The following is a 21460-nucleotide window of genomic DNA, read 5'->3' on the forward strand; positions in this document are numbered from 1 at the left end:
CTGCTTTTTAACATATTTATAAATGATCTAGTGAGGTAATTAAATTTGCTGATAACACAACGTTATTCAGAGTTGTTAAATCACAAGAGGATCGTGAAAAATTGCAAGAGGACCTTATGAGACTGGAATCCAAATAGCAGATAACTTTTAATGTGAGCAAATGCAAAGTGATGCATGTGGGAAAGAGGAACCCAAACTGTAGATACGTGATGCAAGGTTCAACAATGAGTCACCGCCCTGGAAAAGGATCTAAGTGAAACCCTCTGTTCAGTGTGCAGCAGCGTCTAAAAAAGCAATATGTCAACAGGCAGGGGGCACCAAGAGCGCCCCGCTGGTGAAGGAGGCGTCTCTTCTGTGCCTCTGGGCAAAGCAACATCTGTCCCTCCTCTCCACAGTCCACATTGTGGGGTCCTTGAATGTCCAGACGGATTTCCTCAGTCAGACTCCGCTGGACCTCGAGGGAGTGGGTGTTCTCTCATCCATTTGCCTGGATCACAGAGCGTTGGGGAGTTCCAGTGATTAATCTGATGGCCCACAGGACCAGCGCAAAGGTATCCCGCTTCTCCAGCAGGGGACAGAAGTTTGGCTCAGATGGGATTGATGAACTTCTACAGCGCTGGCCCTCTGCTCCCCTCTATGTGTTCCCGCCATGGCGGTACAGCAAATAAAGAAACTTGGATGGTTATCCTAAAAACCCAACTGGCTGGTGGGTGTACATTGTACATTGAGGACTAGGATGAGAACCACTGTACTAAGACTTGTCCAAGGCAAAAATTCAGTGTGTGACCATCTTTGCATGGGGTCCTTTTACTATACTGAGGGAACCCTAAAGGTTTTTGTTTCTCACTAAAATACCCTGTAACAACCTACAGAATTATCCTCTAGTCTACATGGAGGTGAAAATCTTCAAAACTATAACAATTATTTCTCTCTCCTTCAGTGCCATTAATGCAATCATGTCATGGACATCAGTAATTAAATCTTGTTTCTCTTCTGGTATACAATAAACAAGTAAAAATGTAACCTTGAAATTGTCTAGTGATTTCAAACACAAACATTCATATCCTCTTAGCAATAGTACATTTTTTTTTTTTGCCAAGCCACAATTTTTCCTATGAAGAACCATTACTCCTCGTTTCCATTTTTTTAGCTTGCAACACACAATAATCCTGGCAGGTAATACACCCTATCTAATTTATTAAGCCAAAATTTGGCGACGAACATGCAGTAATAGAGCGCCGATTTTCTTATACACAAAACCTGATCCAACATGGGCCACACCTCAGGGCACTTAGCAATGAGGTCAATGGATGGCTTTTCTTCTACAGTACTGGTTCTAACCTGTCATCTAGAATTCAAATGCAGGGTCTCAGCTGATAGGTGAGGGTAGACTCTGATATTGGATAGCTGTACAACATAAATGGGGATTATACTACCCTGCTACCAACCCAGTTAGTTTATAGTAACATAGTAACATAGTAGATGACGGCAGAAAAAGACCTGCATGGTCCATCCAGTCTGCCCAAGACAAACTCATATGTGTATACCTTACCTTGAATTTGTACCTGTCCTTTTCAGGGCACAGACCATATAAGTCTGCCCAGCAGTATTTCCCGCCTCCCAACCACCAGTCCCGCCTCCCATCAGCGGCTCTGGTACAGACCGTATAAGTCTGCCCTCCCCTATCCTCGCCTCCCAACCACCACCCCCTCTTCCCCCCAACTGCTCCGCCACCCAATTTATGATGATGTAATGCCAAGGCAGAAGGATTAAATCTGCTTAAATAAAAGGACATTTGAATAGCTTTCTTTTGTTAAATATCAGAAATAGATATCACATTTAAAAAGTCTTTAGATTGTTATTTCTCGTCTGTTGTAGCACAGGTATCAGTTATTCTGGCTGGCTGTTCATGCCAGAGATCAGAATTTTAATACAATTATTGGGGCAAAACTTTGCTCTGGGTAAATATTATAAAACTATGAGGCATTAAAATATTGTGACAACTCCCTGTTGAAGGGTTTCCTCCCTTCCAAAAGCTTTATATACTGGTTAGTCAGTTAAGGAATCCGAGGCCTTTTGTAAGCGACGATAGCATTCCCTGCTCGTTCCTGACTTGTTGGCTGGATTGATGATGCATTCCAAGAATTTCTTTTGATGCCCTCACTTATATTACTTGGTGACAACAATATCTTTATTGATTTTAGCTAAGATTTACTTGGTTGGCACCCAGTTTGATTCCTGCTCTGTAACTTGATGATCCTAATTCACTGGTTTAATGACTGACTTCTGTGCTGCAGGCAACCATTGGCCAGCTAATAAGGATCTTAGTAGCAGCTGCTCGAAAATGAATCGAACAAGGCAAGAACTGCAATAAGATGATTAAATCAACCTATAATAGTGGTTGGCAAATGAAACCTTGATGGGAAATTCAGAAGTGACGTTCTGTAAAAAAAAAAAAAAAAATTGCAGAAGAGTTAAAATGAAAGATTAATGTAAGGCACATTTACCTCACTCTTGGGCTGACTCATTGGCTTTAGTTGAAACAGTTGTGTTGTAACAACAGCAGCATCAAAAGTTTTTGTTGCGTTCAGGAAGTGACTGCCCTCCTTTTGTAAAGGGAATGACTGAATAAAGTAGTCTGCATGTAGTGTATTACCAAGAAATAGAAACAGATGTCTTTCCTCCTGTAAGAGGTGATGGGATTTGATATACCGCCTTTCAGAGGTACAATCAAATCGGTTTATAGTTATTATATGCAGGTACTTTCTCTGTCTCTAGTGGGCTCACAGTCTCTAAGTATTGTACCTGGGGCAGTGGAGGGTTAAGTGACTTGCCCAGAGTCAGAAGGAACTGCAGTGGGAATCTCGAACCCAGTTCCCCAGATTCTTGGGCCACTGCACTAACCAGTAGGCTACTCCACTGGGCAAAATCCAGAGATAGAAAAAAATAATTTCCAGAGCTGACAGAATAACAAACAGGAAGAACTCTTTATAATCCAAGGAGAGGTAAAGGAGGAAGAAATAGAGGTAGATGTAATATCTTGCAACCTTCTCTTAAATATAATATGAACAAGCTAATACACAGCATATTTTCAAAGCACTTAGCCTTCCAAAGATCCATAGAAACCTATGGAACTTTGGAAGGCTAAGTGCTTTGAAAATATGCCTCAATGTCACCTTTTCTGTACTTTGTAATTCTTTCCCTTACTACTTTAAGCCTGATTGGTCGAGCCACATTTATTTTAATCACCTTCCCTTGAAAGCTCAAAAGTTAGGTACAAAATAAAACAGAAAATATAAATACAAAAATGATATTAATAGCAAAATTTAATAAAAACGAAATCATTCAATATTTTAAAGACTAAGATCGACAAACCACCCCGGAAAGTTAAATATACAGTGAAAATAAAAATGTAATATTGCTGTAATATACTACTACTACTACTATTTAGCATTTATATAGCGCTACAAAGCGTACGCAGCACTGCACAAACATAGAAGAAAGACAGTCCCTGCTCAAAGAGCTTACAATCTAATAGACAAAAATAATAAAGTAAGCAAATCAATTAATGTGAAGAGGAAAGAGGAGAGGAGGGTAGGTAGAAGCGAGAGGTAAAGATGGTCAAGGATGGGGCAAGACGTAGGGGCTCAGGAAGTTTATTCCAGGCTCCATACTACAGCTCCATAAGAAGGCAAGTATTAAAACTTAGTAAATATTGCATACCAACTAAAATCTAATCAGGGAAAATAAAATAACTACATTCTGTAAATTAATAAATGCTACAGGCTGACCTCATCTAACCTAAACTGTTCTCAGAAAGCTGATCGGTTTGAATTGTGGGCTTGGACAAGAAGCAAGGACTTCAGTTATTTCCTAATTATCCATCAGCTGAATTTATCCATTACAGCAGGAACAGATGAATCCAGAAATTGTAAGTTATGTCCGTCTACCAGCAGATGGAGATAGATGGCACTAAACTGAACTCTGATTTATTGGACTGTCGTTAGGTCAGCCAACCAGTGTTTTCTCTGTCTCTAGCAAGCGGTGGACGGTCTCTCAGCGGCTTGCATTCTCAACTGTGGGTCTGCTCCTGTCCTTGGTCTCCCAGTTCAGTTGAGCCTGGGGGTGAAGTCTACTTGGGGTACACTTGGTGGTGCCAGGTTCATCACCGCCTTCGCCTGCTGCTTCTCCAAGGACTTCTCCTTCCTCACTAAAAAAAAAACATACACACACCTATTTCAGCAGTATCTCCAAGACAGGAAGTTGGAGTCTTATCTCAGTCTCTGCTTTGAGGTGGCTACATTGTCTTTACAGCCCCCCCCCCCCCCCCCCAAAAAAAAAAAAAAAAAAATCTCCAGACACCACCTGTTTATAAGTAAGCAATCTTGTTTAAGTACTGAACCAAACCTCATCTTTGAACCTTCTAACACATGTTGTGAATGTTGGTGGATAGCAACCATTTGGTTCATCTGTTCTACCTAGAGTTTTGAGATTTTGTCAGTCATTTTGGAGTCAGCGGTGCAATTCCTGTGGATGCTTTTAACTAAGGTTTGTACTTGGATGGAGGACCATGAAGGGAGTACCAGTTGACTAGTTTGAGAAATGATGATCCAGGATCCAGCCTGAAAGCTGAACTGAGATTTGAGGCTGGGTCACTTGGAAAATCAACCATTAATTGCATATTACAAAAAAGGCAAAGGCTACACAGGATTTCAGGGTTTTTTTTTTTTTCTGGGGTTCTTAGTTCTTCAGGACCTAATGGAAAGAAATTAATTCTTGTATGGATGAGAGAGCCTTTTCGTCAGGAGTTCTTCCTTGCAAGGAGCCCAGGGGGAAGCACCCACCAGAGGTTTGAGAAGACAGAAAGGGAATGGGGACCCACTTCCCCTGCAGCAAAGGAGGGGGGTGCTAAGTCACGAACCTTGCCAAGTTATCACCCCTGGGTGATGACTTTGCTGAGGCATGCTCTGCACCCTCCTAAGTCCAGTTAGGACCTTAGGAGGGTGCAAAGTCCTGTTCATTGACAGGGAACCTGGGAGCAAGGCCATTAGGCTCAACGAAGTGGTTTGTCCTTAGCCTGCATGGCTAGTAGCTAGGTCAGGGATGAGGCGCACCAACCTGTGCAATCTGCCATCTGCTGGAGGTAGAGAAAATACTTGAGTTTTCCACAGAGCACCAGCCCTTACCAGTTAGTTTGTAAAACAAAATGGCATGGGTCAAAGTGATAGCAGGAAGTAATAAGAAGTCTATAGCTCAATTCCTATCCTCTAAACACCCCAAAAAGGTTTAACTTTCAAGATCTTTATAATGAATATTCATGAGATAACCAGACATGCTAGGAAAATGTGAGTAAGGACTGGAGTCCAAGTAAAAAAGTGTCTGCTAATATTTTTTGCTTTGATTGACAGAAGGAAGTAAAAGAGCCTTTTCCCTTACTTGCTTGCCTACCACATTTGTGTCCGGTCTCAAAGCCGCAATTAGGTTTGTGAGCTCTTGGGCCGCTGCCAAGGAGCGGCAGTGGCAACCAAAACCACCCTAACCAGCACTGGGCTAACACACACACACACACAAAGCAGGGACTGCAAACAGGGATAAGCAAAGCAGGAACACACTGGACAAGAACACTTGGACTGGAGCAAAGCTTCACCAGCACTTGACCACCCTTCCCCAGGAGTTGAGCCCCTGGGTGCAGGCGGCCTGCAGGACTTACCGGACTGGGCAGGAACTGGATACCAGCAGGAAACACACAACAGAGTCAAGACTACAAGCTGCCAGGCAGCCACTAAGACAGAAACACAGACAGGAGGGAGTCAGGACTAAAAGCTGCCAAGCAGCCACTAATAAAGAACACAGACACAAGACAAGGAAATGCAGACCAGAAACAAGACTAGGAACTAAACAATAAAACCAAAGCTAACTACACACAAACAAACAAGAACCAGGCAAGAACTCAGAATAAAACTGGACTAGACAAGTGCACAGAGCACACCCACATACCAGGGACCTTATACGATGCAAAGGCAAACATAGAAGTTTCTAGGTGATTAATAAAGCCCATCAGCTAATAAAGCTCAGCTACAGCAATCACAAGGCAACTACGGGTGCTGTTGAGGTACAAACAAGGAAAGCAATTCTGGCAGCCCGGAAGATCCGGGCTGAAGTCTGGAATGGGTGACAGTAAACAGTCCATTGCAGCCACTAGGTCTGGCCACCAGAGGGCAAGGTGAGCACAGAAAAGGAAACTGTCACAAACGTGACAATTTGTTATGATCTCAACTCTCATGTGTACTTTGTGTATTCGTAGCTGCCTGCTAATGTAAACCCTCTTAATGCAATCACTTTAGCCAAACTAGCCTGTTTGCCTTTTTATTTTTTGCAGTAGGAGTAAAATTCTGTTTATATTTTATTTATTTAGATTTTGCTCACACCTTTTTCAGTAGTAGCTCAAGGTGAGTTACATTCAGGTAAACTGGCTATTTCTCTGTCCCAGGAGGGCTCACAATCTAAGTTTGTACTTGAGGCAATGGAGGGTTAAGTGACTTGCCCAAGATCACAAGGAGCAGCAGCGGGATTTGAAGCAGCCACCTCTGGATTGCAAGACCAGTGCTCTAACCACTAGGTCACTCCTGCACTCCATTGAAAGTAGTTAAGCAGTCACAACCTCTAGCTAGCTGTGTCTTCCATGTAGCGTTTAACATTTCTCACTGTGTATAAATTATAACTCTAAACCATCTCAGTCAACATACATATGATTTTGCTGACTCTTACTTGGTGAAATGTAGGGTCTGAGTTCAGCAGAGTATAAGGATTTCTTTTTTCAATTAGGGCTGTAGTTTTGTAATTTATATATTGTATTTTAAATTCTGTTGTATCTGGCCATCCTTGAGTCCGGGGTGGAGGCTTCTGTTGATTTCCTTGAGGAAAGGTAGTTCTAAGCAGGTTTGCCAGTCCAGGGGAACGTGACTCCTCCTTCAGTTTTATCTAGGTCTCCAGTTGTCTGTAATGCCTGTACCAGTGCCAGCACCTTTAACTTGTTCTTTAGTAAGTGAAGTAGTTAAATCTGAGGATGGGGTGATGCCATTGGAAATCAGTGACTTAGAGATATATTTCTACAGTCACCTCAGTTTTCTCAGTTCTTAGGTCAGATGAGAGGCTCCCTGAGTGGTGTAGAACAGGTAAAAGTGAATTGATTTTTCACTCTTTCAAAAACTACAAAGACCAGGGGGGGGACACTCCATGAAATTACATGGAAATAATGTTAAAACAAATAGGAGGAAATATTTTTTCACTCAAAGAATAGTTGGAACTCGCTGCCGGAGGATGTGGTAACAGCAATTAGTATATCTAGGTTTAAAAAAGGTTTGGATAAGTTCCTGGAGGAAAAGTTCATAGTCTTTTATTGAGATGGACATGAGGGAAGCCACTGCTTGCCCTAGGATTGGTAGCATGGAATGTTGCTGCTCTTTGGGTTTCTTCCACTGTTGGAAGTAGGATACTGGGCTAGATGGACTATTGATCTGACCCAGTATGGCTGTTCTTATGTTTCTGGGATGGTCTGAGAATGGGGAAATTTGAACTTCAAATCTGTACTTTGCAAGCAGCTGGAGTTTTGGGAATTTAGACAGTTTAACCTTACATTGAAAAACTGAGAATTTGGATACTATAGAGTTAAAAAAAAAAAAAAAACCTTTTGTTTAATTTCTCTGTAATTTCGATCGTCTGCAGAAATATTGCTTCATAATTACCTGAAGGAAGTGGTGGTGGTTCTAATGCTCAGCATTTACTGATCTGTTTTTATGTGTTTTATTCTTGATTGATATGAGTGATATGTGTGCGTTTATCTTTCCTATTGGATTATTGTAGTTCATGGTGCTTTACGTGATATTAATATTGTACGCTGCTGGGGTAAAAAGTTAAGCGGTATAACAAGTTTAGTAAAGTGTAATTGTAAGTATTTACTATTTGCCATCAAGAATTGAGACGGAATAAGGAGGTGTTAACCACAGATGTTTTAGCAGAGCGGTCAGATTTTGACTTAGCTAAAGATTGTAGATATTGCAAGAAAATGATGAGACTCGAGCCATGCTGTAAGCTTATTTCAAGAAGGTTTTTCTTACAGTCAGAAGTTATAGGTATTAAAGTACACTCGTTCCTTTAATGTAGGCTTGAAATTGTTGGTAATTTCTTTTGAGGAAAGTTATTATGTTTGCTTTATTCCTGTATGTTTTCTTTTACTTGTGATTATGAAAATTTAATTAAAAAAAAAAGCTTCTTTTAAAAGACTGAAGTGTGATGCTTCACAAAGGCAAACCTTGTTTTTATATGTCAACAATGATACCAAATAGAATGGTGCCTGCTAATTACCCTCTAAGGTTTTTCCTGCATGTTTTTGGATTGTTGTAAATCTGTAGCTGTTCCATTTTTGGAACATCATATAGTATTTAAGGTACTAAGGAAAAATATTAACTCTAAGGTATGATTTTAATGGTCCACCAGGTACTTTTGTTACAACATTTAAGGTACTAGGGAAAAATATTAACTCCATGGTCTGGTCTTAATGGTCCTCCGGGTGATTTTTTTTTTTTAATCAAGTTAATTGCCTCTTGTTCTTGTGCTCTCACTTGATATTGAAGGGATGGCTTGTTTGTCTGAGGTTTAAATTAGAGATTTTCAACCTTTTGCATCTCATTGCACGCTTACACAATTCTAAAATTGTCAAGCCATACCCCCCACACATGGTCCAGCATTTTGCTTTCTACCACCCCCATACACGGTTCAACATTTTACCTTCTTCCCCATACACATGGTCCAGCATTTTCCCTTCTCCCTTCTCCTCCACAAATAATCCAGCATTTACCTTCTGTTTCCCCCCACGCACATAGTCCAGCATATCTCCTTCTTGTTCTCTCTCCAGCCGGCGACCAAGCATCTCCCCTTGTCTCTATTGGCGTCCTCTCTCATTGTACCTTTTAAAAGTTTCTTGTCTCTGGCAGTCAGCAGCAGTGAGCAGCAAATCATACTGTCTGCTTGTGCCAACTCCAGAACCTTTTCTCTGAACCTTCCCACCTATGCCAAAGTTTGTCAGAGAGAAAGCTCCAGGGTTAGCATGAGCAGGCTGTAACAAATTCTTTTAGAGCAAATAATTTGTAATACAACAGTCCCCATCCTTTTATGTGAAAATTTTTTTTTTAAAATTAGAAGTTCAAACATTTAGCTTTTTCATACTACTTCTTACAGACCCATGACCTGAAAAATCGGCCGTCCTCAACATTTTGATGCCGCTGCTTTAGTTGCCTTTTCCCAGAGATGGTCACGTTTCCTAAAGGTTTTAGTGCTCTTGAACGGTTCAGCAGGGCAACTTTATTTTTTTCTTTTTAATTGGGTCATTTGATTTTGCTGTCTTTTTGATGATATGTCACATAAGATGTCCAGCGGCTTTAAGAAATGCAGGCAGTGTTGCAAAATTCTTTACAGTGCCTAGGCCCGGTCATAAGGCCCTAAGTGTAATGTGTGTCAACTTACGGCATGTAGAGGGTATTTGGTTCATCTAGGTCTGATCCAGATTTTGTGAGCATTGGAAGCATCCACACCAAAAGACCTCTTCAGGCTACACTGGATGGGAATATGTTGGCACTGAGGAGAATTCAGTTTAACTCAACAGGGAGATGCCACCACTCCAGCTGAGCTGCCCTTCATTTTTTACATTGACAGTCGTCGCAGAGGAGCCGTAGAGTGGCTTGCCAGGAATCTAGCTTGGTTCGGTATTTCAGTACTGATATCAAGGCATTTTCTGGAAGGTTTTTATCTGTAGGTATCAGAAGGGTGTCAGAATTTGTTAGCTTACCTGGAAGGAAGCTTCCCTGAGACATCAGTTGATATTGGGACCTGGATCCTGACAATTGAGAGCACTCTCAATATTGTCTTGACTGCTGGTCAGAGGCATAAAGTCAGGCTTTTCCAACAGAGCATTTCTCTGAAACAGAATCTGAGCAGTTCTAGGGTTCAGATTATAAACCATCACAATTATCTGAAAAGGGAGCACTCCAGTGTTGGGGTTTCCCCCCCCCCCCTTGAAATGCTCTGATTTGTAGGAAACGGGACCTCCTCTTGACTGACTTTATAAGGGAAATGGCTAACATTCCATCTTGGTTGGAGGAGGAGGAGGAACCAGGACAGAATTGTTGTGTGTCTTCTGAGTCCTTGACACCCTTAACCCCCTCCTTTTTACTCTGCACCTTGTGAACCAGTAGGCAGACTCTATATTTACAGACCAAAAAAATTCAGATTTGAGTTGTAGCTACGATATTAAGTGGTCATTAACTCTCGGATTCTATATATGGCATCCAAAATTGGGTGCTGATATTGGGCACCAATCCAAGATATGCACCCAACTAAATTGGCTAAGAAGCCAATTAGTGCCGATAATTGGGTGCTAAATCGCACCAATTTGCATTTACATGTACATCTTGCTATGCGCTATTCTATAACGGTGTGCGCCCAAATCCCATAGCATGCAACCCAAATGAGGGTGTGGCCATGGGAGGTCAGGGATGTGCCTAAAATTTGCATTCAGTGTTATAGAATACTGGGTATGTGCACCCAAATTGGGTGCCAGGAATTACACCTGGTTTCAGTATGCATAAGTCCTGTGCCCAAATTTGGGCTCTGAAATCAGCACTCAATGCTATATTATGGCGCTCATCTTTGTGTGCCCATTATGGAATAGCATTGAGTGCTAATTTGTTTCAGTTCTGATTTTTGAGCACCGTTTACTGACTCAAGCCCTAAGTCTTTATTCAAGAGGGCCAGAAGTACTAGAATCCACTTCATGGCACCCCAAGCTTGTATTTTGACTTACTTGGGAGGAAAGGAAAAGAGATGGATGATGGGAGATATGATTGAGGTCTACAAAATCCTGAGTGGTGTAGAAGTAAATCGATTTTTTTTTTTTTACTGTTTCCAAAAGTACAAAGACCAGGGGACACTTGAGGAAGTTACATGGAAATACTTTTAAAACAAATAAGAGGAAATGTTTTTTCACTCAACGAATATTTAAGCTCTGAAACTGTTTGCCGGAGGATGTGGTAACAGCATTTAGCGTATCTGGGTTTAAAAAAGGTTTGGACAAATTCCTGCAGGAAAAATGCATATTCTGCTATTGAGACAGACATGGGAAGCAACTGCTTGCTCTGGGATTTGTAGCATGGAATGTTGCTACTCTGAGATTCTGTATGGAATCTTATCACTCTTTAGGATTCCAGAATTTTGTTATTCTTTTGGGTTCTACATGGAATGTTGCTACTCTGAGATTCTGTATGGAATCTTATCACTCTTTAGGATTCTAGAATTTTGTTATTCTTTTGGGTTCTACATGGAATGTTGCTACTCTTTAGGGTTCCAGAATCTTGCTATTCATTATGATTCCAGAATCTTGTTACTCTTTGGGGTTCTAGAATGTTGCCATGATTTGGGTTTCTGCCAGGTACTTGTGCCCTGGCTTGGCCACTGTTTGGAAAACAGGATACTGGGCTAGATGGATCATTGTCTGATCCAGTATGGCTACTCTTATGTAAAGGTGATGACGCAGTGCAGGAAGTGGCGGAGAACAAGCCACATACAAAGTACAATAAAACATAAAAATTATTTCTTTCCACAAAAATATACAGAGATTAGCTATATTACTCTTTAAAAAATTATTACTAACAGCAAAGTAATAGACATCAAAGGAACGAAAAGCCTGAAAAAAATAAATGGACCATATTCTGTATTAAACAAAGTTCAATGGGCAGGAGTAGCTGTTACTGCTTTAGTAAATATAGTATTTTATAGAGTGTTTAGACCATTCAGTTTACCCAAATCAGTGCTTTTTTTTTAACCCTTTCCTGGAGGAACACCTAACCAGTCCGTTTTTAAGCCTACCACAATGAATATGCACGAGAGAGATTTATATACAAGGGATCTCCAATATATGCAATTGTATCTCATGCATAGTCACTGTGGTAATCCTGAAAACCTGACTGGCTAGCTGTGCCTTCAGAAGATAGTTGAGAAATACTGACCTAAATACATCAATTTATCTGTTTTATGACCATGTTCAACGAATCTTTAAGTAGATATTAGCAGCTAACCCTTGCCTGACAAAATTATATCGCCACATTTCCATCTTCCTTGATCAAAAACAGCCACAGAAAGGCTATTGGCAGCATGAAGCAAAACAATTGAGGTGGAATTGCTGACAGTGCTTCATGGAAAAATAGAAAAAGCTAGCAGAAAAGGACCATTTTTGGTCCACTCAGTATACTTGTTTATACCTGCTTCTTTGTCTCAGGTCTTAATAGTTTTCTTGTCATCCCCATTACTCTACCACTATGGGAATAATTCTATAAGGATCATCAAGAAAAGCATTTAGTGGTGGTGGAAATCCAAAATGGCATTGCAATGAGATGCTGGTGTTTCCCTGCTTTGCTTATATTTCCACCTCTTAGATTTATTATCTTTTGAGTTCCTAGACAGCGTTCAAGCTGTCCAGGTACTAATTCAATTGTAGATGTTTCCCCTGATAGTTTGAAAATAATTTAAATTTTGTAGACTTCTACCAAAGAAGGGTGTCAAGATTAGCGTTATTGGTGACTTTAGGTTTTTGCAAGATAGACTTGTTGGACATGGCCATTGAGGAAGCATATATAGGGAAAGGGAAATGGGACTTGATATACCGCCTTTCTGTGGTATTTTGCAACTACATTCAAAGCGGTTTACATATATTCAGGTACTTATTTTGTACCTGGGGCAATGGAGGGTTAAGTGACTTGCCCAGAGTCACAAGCAGCTGCAGTGGGAATCGAACCCAGTTCCCCAGGATCAAAGTCTGCTGCACTAACCACTAGGCTACTCCTCTCTACTCAACCAAAAGTCAGCTTCCAAAGGACTCCGGGTTCATTCCACCAGATCCTAAGCAATGATGTGGTAAGACTACTGTTTGCGCCAGAGTTGACAGTGCTTTTGGTAGGAAAGTTTTGGAGGGAGCCTTGTCTCCTGCCCAGAGCGGTAAAGCTTTTGTGCAACTTGTTAGTCTGTAATGAAAAGGAAGATGACGTTTGCTTTTAATTGAATTTTCTTTTCTTGATTCCTGCTAGACCAGTCCAGAGCCCTCCCAGGAAGACTAGTGTTTGAGGATTTGTGATGTTCGTCTTCCTGTTTCTCTCCTCTTCCTGCCTTCATTTACCTTTGATTTGTAGTTCCTAAATTTGCAGAGGTTTGCCGTAGTAGAATTTCCATCTGTTGTATAGGAGTGTGGTAGCCGTGTTAGTCCACTCTTAAGGTTATCGATAGAAATCAAACAAAATAAAACATGGAAAAGAAAATAAGATGATACCTTTTTTTATTGAACATAACTTAATACATTTCTTGATTAGCTTTCGAAGGTTGCCCTTCTTCGTCAGATCGGAAATAAGCAAATGTGCTAGCTGACAGTGTATATAACTCTTTCAGGACCTCTGATCATCTGTTTGTTTTGCTATCAGGTCCTCGCAGAGGGTCTCCAGCGTCTAAAGCCACTATTGCTCGCTGGCTTAAAGAATCTATCTTTTCAGCTTATTTGCTTGCCGGCCGGCCGGCCTCCGCCTGATGCCTTTAAGGCGCATTCCACTAGAGGAATTTCCTCTTCTTGGGCTGAAACTGGAGCACTCTCTATTCAAGAGATTTGTAGTGCAGCAACATGGGCTTCTAAGCTCTCTTGTGCCAGACATTACAGGCTGGATTTGGCTGCCAGGAGGGACGCACATTTTGGAGCGCAAGTGCTGGCGTGTGGTGTGGATTGTTCCCGCCCTATCTAGGGATTGCTTTGATACATCCCATCTGTAATGGCTGCATCTGCTTGATGACAAGGGAGGGAAAATTAGGTTCTTACCGTGATAATTTTCTTTCCTTTAGTCATAGCAGATGCAGCCATGATCCCTCCCTGTCTGATGCTATCTGCTGTAAATCTATTTCAGGTTCTGTTCGTGTTTCCTGGAGATTCCATCCTTGGGAGAAAGTCGGAAAACAGTCTTCAGGATTCTTGTTCAATTAAAGGAGGATGACTTAATTCCCTCCAGTTTCATGTTTTGGAGGATGAGTTTATTCCCTCCGGGAGGATGTTTCATTCCCTCCATTCTGAGTTAATGCCCTTTGTTATAGAGCCATCGTTCGCTGTGAGGAAAGCTTATGTTATTCCCATTGCGGTTTGCCATACTGCTTTGGAAGCTTCAAATACTAAAGAGAGGCAGTGGAGCAAGCTGGTATGAGGCACTGAAAAAAGTGTGCTCTCTATCTCCCTCTGCTGGTTGATGGACACAACCCATCTGTAATGGCTGCATCTGCTATGACTAAAGGAAAGAAAATTATCACGGTAAGAACCTAATTTTCCCATGCCACATGCATGAAAGCCTGGTCTCTCCACCATTTTGTCACTTTTCGATTGATAATTACGTCAAGCTTTTTCAAATCTTCTTGGGTGGCTTTGCTAATATTGTGCAATGTAAGATTATTGCATCTGGCTTTGAAAAAACTTTTAGGCCCAGTATTCAGGAAGTGAAGTTTGTGTGCCACATGGAGATTGCGACTGGTTTATGCTGTCTTCGGAACCAACATAAAGAGCAATAACTTTATTCGGGGTGCAAACCTACGAAGTGTGACCATGGTTTTGTTCTCTGCATTTTCCTTGTTCAGATCACCTTCCTATGCATGTTATGATTGCAAGGCTTAGGAAAATATAACATTTTTCTTCAGGTTGATTGTGCACAAAACCTTTTTCCCACCTGCTGCTGCTTGAGGGGAGGGGGAGGTATGCGGATATGGCATTGTATGACACATCCCAGTTTTTATTGAAGTTAGATACAAATTTTATTCAAATTTGATTCTGAATTTATTTAACTGAATAAGCTTTATTTGGTACTTTGGGTTTATAAACAGAAGGCCCCCCATAAAACTTATTTTAGATTTTGTTCATGGCTTTTTATTGGTAACTCAAGGTGAGTAAATCCAACCTCCCAAAGTGAGATAACAGTACGGTATGCATTTGCAACATCCTTTGTGTAGTTGACTGGAAGGGAGCCAATTTTTCTTAATTGCCTGTCTCCAGGATCTAGGTGATAGCATGATTATATGTGTGTAGATACATATATGCGTACATACATTACACATACACACAATCAAAACCAAAAAATGTTTTAAATCATCATTCTAATTAGTGTGTTATATGCATGTGATGATGAATACAATCTCCAGTTTTAAAATGAAAATTATCAATAGAAATCAAACAAAATAAAACATGGAAAAGAAAATAAGATGATACCTTTTTTATTGGACATAACTTAATACATTTCTTGATTAGCTTTCGAAGGTTGCCCTTCTTCCTCAGATCGGAAATAAGCAAATGTGCTAGCTGACAGTGTATATAAGTGAAAACATTCAAGCATTACTATGACAGTCTGACAGGGTGGGAGGATGGGGGTGGGTCGGAGGTATGCATGGGGACATCAAAGCATATCATTGATATTCTAACAGGGTGGGTGTGGATAGGGGAGGGTGATCAACAGAGAAATACAGCTTTATGGTTTATAATGGGCTAGGAACCCCAGATCCTTGTTAAGTCCTTTCTGTTGGGTGTTAAAATATTCAATCATTCTGACTTCAAAGGTCTTACGTTCTTGTATGGTTTTAAAGTTACCTTTCAGGATTCTCACTGTGAAGTCACCGGTACAGTGTCCTGGTCCTGTAAAATGCTGACCAACAGGTGTGGGAACCCTACTGGCACCAGTATTGTTCATGTGATGTAATGCTTGAATGTTTTCACTTATATACACTTATATACACTGTCAGCTAGCACATTTGCTTATTTCCGATCTGACGAAGAAGGGCAACCTTCGAAAGCTAATCAAGAAATGTATTAAGTTATGTCCAATAAAAAAAGTATCATCTTATTTTCTTTTCCATGTTTTATTTTGTTTGATTTCTATTGATAACCTTAAGAGTGGACTAACACGGCTACCACACTCCTCTACTTAAAATGAAAATTGATATTCCTTTGGTGTTAATGCAAAGCTTGAATGGCTCTAGTCAACCTTTTGCTTCTGTTTCACATTGAAAGCTCAGGGCTGAGTGAGGACTGTTGAGAATGTGTCTGGGAGACAGTCCAAAACACAACAGATTAGATTGTAGTCCTCTCATGCTTTGAGGAGCTAATTTAGCATACTCTGGAGTTTGCAGCCAGTGCAAGTTGGATGGAATTTCACGATAGCTTTGGCCCATTGTGAAAACTAACTCGGTATTTTTGTACAGCATATACAGATCACTAGGCAAAGAATATAGAGGAATGTATTAAACAGTATTTTATTTACAGTACATTTATCCCTTCCTGTTGCAAACAATGGGCTTGATTCTGTATATGGCGCCTGAAAAGTCTGCAAGGAAAAAATTAGTCCTAGGTGTATTCTCTAAAGTATGCCTAAATTTTAAAGTGGTATATAGAATACGCTGAGCGGCTCGCCACACGATTAAATTTGGTCACATCCATGTAGGCCATGTTTTACTCAGTGTAAATCCCGACGCCTAAATTAGGTGCAGATCAGGTGTATTCTATAAAAATGTGCATAGATTTTAGAAACGCACTCCCCACCCCTGGTCGTGCCTTCTTTTCAACTATGCAACTTGGAAGTTAGGCGCACCACGTTATAGAATACACTTAGCGAGTTGTGTGCGTAAATCTCAATGCCAATGCTTATTGCTTGTTACCATCCAATTAACAGCGCTGATTAGCTAGTTAACCAGTTAAGTTATGCGCATTGTTATAGAATACACTTCGGTTTCCACACGGATTTTTAGGCGCCATATATAGGAAGATGTCTAGCAATTTACAGTAGGAATCAAATGTTTGCCATTACATAGATAATAGGTATCGTAATGCAACAGTGGATGACATATGCCAGTGGTTTCCCAAACTTTTTTCCAGTGTGACCTTGTTTTAGGCATTGATAATTCACGTGTCCCCCAGATGACAAACCGTGCCAATTATTAGTGAAATAATAAGCATATTCATTGTGTTTTTTAAAGACTCGGTAACATATAAATGTAAAAATCTATATTTGTTAAATCTGATGTACTCACCATGCTGAGAGACACAAGCTTACCTAGATTCTATTTCTCAGGCTCTTGCACAACACAGGGCCATTGATTGGGTTAGCCTTCCTTTGTTTAGGTGGAGGCTGTGGTTGGGTGGAGGGAGAAAGTGAGAGGTCACCTACAAAATATATAGCTCAGGTGTAGGTGGGTGTGTAGGGGTTTCTGTGACAGGAGGGAGGGAGTATGTGTAGATACTGTGTGGTTTTTGAGTGATCTGGGGTTGGTGTTTGCATATCTGTGTGTGGACAAGTGTTGGTGTGCATGCTTCCTTTCCTTTTCTTTCTATTCCCTCCATTCTGTCTCCTCTCAACTTCTTCTTTACCTGTCAATATCTTTTTCCCCATACATCCTTTCTCTTTCCCTCACTCTGTAACATAAGAGTCATAGCACTCAGACTCATCCACGCCTCCCCAGCTCATTCTCCAGGCACATCTCATTCTGGTCTTTTCTAGACTCATTCACTCTCTTTCCTCTTCTTCCTCAGGCTGAACTTCCCATATCCTCTCACTCATAAAGACTTTTTCTTTTCTCTCACCCCCACTTATTTCTGACAGATACAGTCATGTCTTCGGTTTACCCCCCTTCCCAGTCTCATTCCTTGACTCATCCTCTCTGAGGCTGACACTCTCTCTCTGTCCTCCTGCCATACAGCATGTCCCTTCTGTCCTCTCGTCTGCCCCTCCCTCCTTCCTGTATTTCTGGTTCATCAGCAGCAACAGCAGTGAAAGTAATTGCAAGCCACAGAGGTCCATCTCCTTGTATGTGATGCTGCTCATTCTGCCAGCCTTACCCTACTACTACTACTACTACTTAACATTTCTAGAGCGCTACTAGGGTTACGCAGCGCTGTACAATTTAACAAAGAGAGACAGTCCCTGCTCAAAGAGCTTACAATCTAATAGACAAGTGAACGGTCGGTCCGATAGGGGCAGTCAAATTGGGGCAGTCTGGATTCACTGAACGGTAAGGGTTAGGTGCCGAACGCAGCATTGAAGAGGTGGGCTTTAAGCAAAGACTTGAAGACGGGCAGGGAGGGGGCTTGGCGTAAGGGTTCAGGAAGGTTGTTCCAAGCATAGGGTGAGGCGAGGCAGAATGAGCGGAGCCTGGAGTTGGCGGTGGTGGAGAAGGGTACTGAGAGGAGGGATTACCCCCTCTGCTATAAACTTCCTTTGTTGAAGGGGCGGGTGGGCAGAACGAGGAGCATCGCATGCAGGGAAATGGACCCTTTGGCTTTCAATTACTTTTACCATTGCTGCTGTCACCCCTGATGAACCAGGAAGATGCAGGACAGAGATGGATGGTAGCGGGGGAGAAAATAAAGTTTGGGGGTTTGCACAGTCAACCACAATGAGGTTTTTGCAACCCCCAGTTAGGGGGCCACTGACCTATGCTGTACTGTCTTTTTGATGCATTTAAAATGATGAAGCACTTTGTATTTAAGTCCCCTTACCCCAATTTTGTCCTTTATCCCTCCATCGCATTTCCGGTGGCATATTTTGGTAATTCTGATATTCTCACTGACATCTGAACCTTTGTACTAATTGATGACTCACAGGAATATGCCCACTGCTAGCCCAGTTTAGCCAGCCCAATTGGAAACCAGTTCATATATCTTGAAGGCTCCTTGCACTTTTGTTTCTTTGCTCTTTTAGCCAGCCCAATTTGGACGTTAGCATAGCATTGTGACCTGAGCCTTGGGGTATTCCCTATTAATATATTTGTTCCTTTCATCTGCTTAAAAAAAAAAAAAAAAAAGTCTCCTTTTTTAAAATTTTGAACTGCGTGAAACCAGACAGTCAAAAAGTATGAAGTCTTTCTAGAACATAAGAATAGCCACACTGGGTCAGACCAATGGTCCATCTAGCCCAGTATCCTGCTTCCAACAGTGCCCAGTCCAGGTCACAAGTTCTTGGCAGAAACCCAACTAGTAGCAACGTTCCATGCTCCACCTCCCATTCAAACCCCCTACCTGCTTGTCTTATGTTTCTCATTGTTCCTCTGTTTGTCTACTCCCAGTTTGTCACTGTGCTTTCTGTTGCTGCTGTTTGTGTCAGGAATGTACTGGGAGAGACTGTGCTGTGTGTTGCTGCCGTTTGTGTGAGGACTATTTGCTGGTGCTGGGAGACTTGGGTGCTGGGTCTCACTGGGTGCAGTATGTAGAGGAGCACTCAGTGGGTTGTGTCAGCTATCTGTAGTGGTGGGACACCTGGCAAGTCAATCGTGGATGTGCCAAATGCTATTGTGGCTGACCCGCTTCATGGACTTCACTGACCAGCAATGCTTTGATAGGGTTGCCATGCAGCAGCTCTGTGACCAGCTACAACCTGTCCTTCAGCCCAGGACATGCAGGAGTAATCTAGTGCCTGTCCACATTAAGGTCACTGCTACCTCCCTTGCCACTGGCACTTTTCAATCAATGTTAGCAGTCAATGTAGGACTCACCCAGCCTGCCATCTCCCACTTCTTTGCCCAGTTTCTCAATGCCTTCCTCACCACGCCTCAAACTATATTACATTCCCCACTATTGCCCAGACCCTCCAGAATAGCATGGCTCAGTTCTACGGCATAGATCGCGTTCCATCAGTTACTGGCGTCATCGACTGAACGCATGTCGCACACCCCAGGATCTGCTAGATGACACGGTGCCTTCTAAGCAGAAATACAGTTAGAAACACATTTTCTGGTTTCCTGTAAGAGCAGCCTTAGCTTCCAGCAGGCCAAGCACTCCTGAGCTGAGTCGACTAGAAAATCTGTTGCCTCAGCTGCTGGGCATATCTGTCTTGTACCCTACAGCCGGGGCATGAACCAGTGCCTGACTGACTGCTGCTGGGCACAAGAGAGTTGCAGTGCTTGCTCATTCATTAATAGTTTACTTTTTTGTCATTGTCTGACCAGAAAGGTACATGCACCTAACATGAAGGGTTCTCGGGTTTTCCCTTACTTAGTTCTGCACTTTTTTAGGCCTGTATACTCTTAACTCTGCATTAATCAGGCAGCATTTGGTATTGTCTGAAGCTGAAAAGAACTACTGAATGTCCATTGCATTTTGGAGTGTACACGCCACGTATTGGGCAGGATTTCAGAAATACATGTCAAGTAGCAGATCCTGGCTTTGTCACTGGCTGCAAGCCCTCTGGAAAAAGGGAAATACCTACTGTACTTGCATGTAACTCACTTTGAATAATTGAGAAAGGTGTGATCTAAAATACGCTTAATACTCTCATGACCTTAATAAAACTGCCTCTTTGGAGCAGCAATTTTTTTGGAAATATTTGTTGCCTGTGAGATTAAAGAAGCCTGTAGAGTTCAGGTCAAGACTAAAACTTACCCTGTCATCAAATGGAAAATTCCATCTTAGTGAATGGGAGAAATGAGAATAAATCTGGTGATCGGGTAGAGTTTGAGGAAACGCTGTAGGAGGGGATCCTGGCAATTGTTAAATAGTCATGTTTTGTGGTTTGGAGTGAAAGACTAGAAATGGTTATTTCAAAGAAGTATGGGGGCTGCAGCTTTTTTTTTTTTTTTTGTCACTGCTTTGTTTTAAATGTCTTTTATTTGGCTTACAGATTCTCACAAACACAAAGACAAACACAAAGATAAAGAGCACCGGCACAAAGAGCACAAGAAGGACAAAGAAAAAGACCGGGAAAAGCCCAAGCACAGCAACAGGTTAGACAGACTTCATGCAACGCCATTTTTGCGTAAATTACATTGGCTGGCTGTCTGAGTGAGGATCAAGTTCAAACTGCTGACCTTTATTTTTTTTTTTTTAATTCTGTATGGTTTATGCCCTAGTTATTTAGGAGGTTTGATTAATATTTATAAGCCATCTCGATGTTTACAATCTTCAGGAGAACTCTTGTTAGCACCTCCATCACTTACAAGTTGTCGCTTGAGTACTACTAAGAAGAGTACACTGCTTGGATCAGCTTCTGAATTCTGGAACAATCTTCCATCTGTTAGAAATATTTCACACTACTTGAGCTTTAGAAAAGCTGTAAAAAACCTGGTTATTTCAGCATTGTCTGTAGAACACTATAGAATTTATTGCCATTTTATCTGTTTTTACAGAATTGTATTGTTTTATTACTGTTGTAACCCACTTTGAACCTAGTGGTTAGGCGAGATATAAACGCTGTTGTTAAATAAATCTGATTAACTTCTTTGACTGAGTGACCAAACAGTTGGAGTTAAAGGGAGCACTAGATGTGGTGTACATAGATTTTCGTAGAGCCTTTTAAACTGAGTGTCCTCAGTCTGGACCGAAAAGTGACTACCTGGGTTAGAAACTGGCTAAGTGGCA

The 21460-nt window shown here is 41.5% G+C and overlaps 1 protein-coding gene across 1 annotated transcript in view; it reads left to right on the forward strand.

Annotated features, from left to right (window-relative positions):
* Window positions 1–21460, forward strand: part of TOP1 (DNA topoisomerase I) — a 148646-nt gene that overhangs the window by 24362 nt on the left and 102824 nt on the right. Inside the window, exon 3 of the mRNA XM_030213569.1 lies at window positions 20724–20826. Coding sequence (XP_030069429.1) covers window positions 20724–20826 — 103 coding nt within the window. The remainder of the gene's footprint in view (window positions 1–20723; window positions 20827–21460) is intronic.

Source organism: Microcaecilia unicolor, chromosome 8 (genome assembly GCF_901765095.1).
Source record: "Microcaecilia unicolor chromosome 8, aMicUni1.1, whole genome shotgun sequence".
NCBI lineage: Eukaryota > Metazoa > Chordata > Amphibia > Gymnophiona > Siphonopidae > Microcaecilia > Microcaecilia unicolor.